At 47.6% G+C, this 336-nt stretch overlaps 1 protein-coding gene across 1 annotated transcript in view; it reads left to right on the forward strand.

The window, feature by feature from the left end:
* LOC104496059 (signal peptidase complex catalytic subunit SEC11A-like) overlaps positions 1-30 on the forward strand; it is a gene marked incomplete at its 5' end in the record, with an annotated part of 1171 nt that extends 1141 nt beyond the window's left edge. Inside the window, one exon of the mRNA XM_010139127.1 lies at positions 1-30. This exon is cut by the window's left edge and continues 10 nt beyond it. Within this exon, the coding sequence (XP_010137429.1) occupies positions 1-30 (30 nt within the window).
* Between the last annotated feature and the right edge of the window lie 306 nt (positions 31-336).

Here is a 336-nt window from a genome sequence, read left to right on the forward strand (position 1 = left end):
GGCTTGTTCGTGCTGGTCCATCGAGAGTAGCCTCCTGCGCCGCCGTCCAGGGGGAAGGTCTGTGGAGTTTTTTAGACGAAGGTGTGACATTGATGATGGCCTGAGGTGCCGGGAGGAAGGAGACGGCACGCATTTCAAAGCTTCTGGCCAGTCTGGGTTTGTTTTGTTTTTTACTGCGTAAGGGCGAATGTTTGTCACAGTATTTCCAATGATTTGTCACATTTTAGCATTTTTAGTGGGTTTTTATATTAAAAATGTAAGCCAAACCCTTCGGTGTTTGTACTCTGAAGCTGAGCTTCCTCTCTAAGCCCCTGCAGTACTGTGTCCTTGACACTT

Source organism: Buceros rhinoceros, unplaced genomic scaffold (genome assembly GCF_000710305.1).
Source record: "Buceros rhinoceros silvestris isolate BGI_N320 unplaced genomic scaffold, ASM71030v1 scaffold36616, whole genome shotgun sequence".
In the NCBI taxonomy this organism is placed as follows: domain Eukaryota; kingdom Metazoa; phylum Chordata; class Aves; order Bucerotiformes; family Bucerotidae; genus Buceros; species Buceros rhinoceros.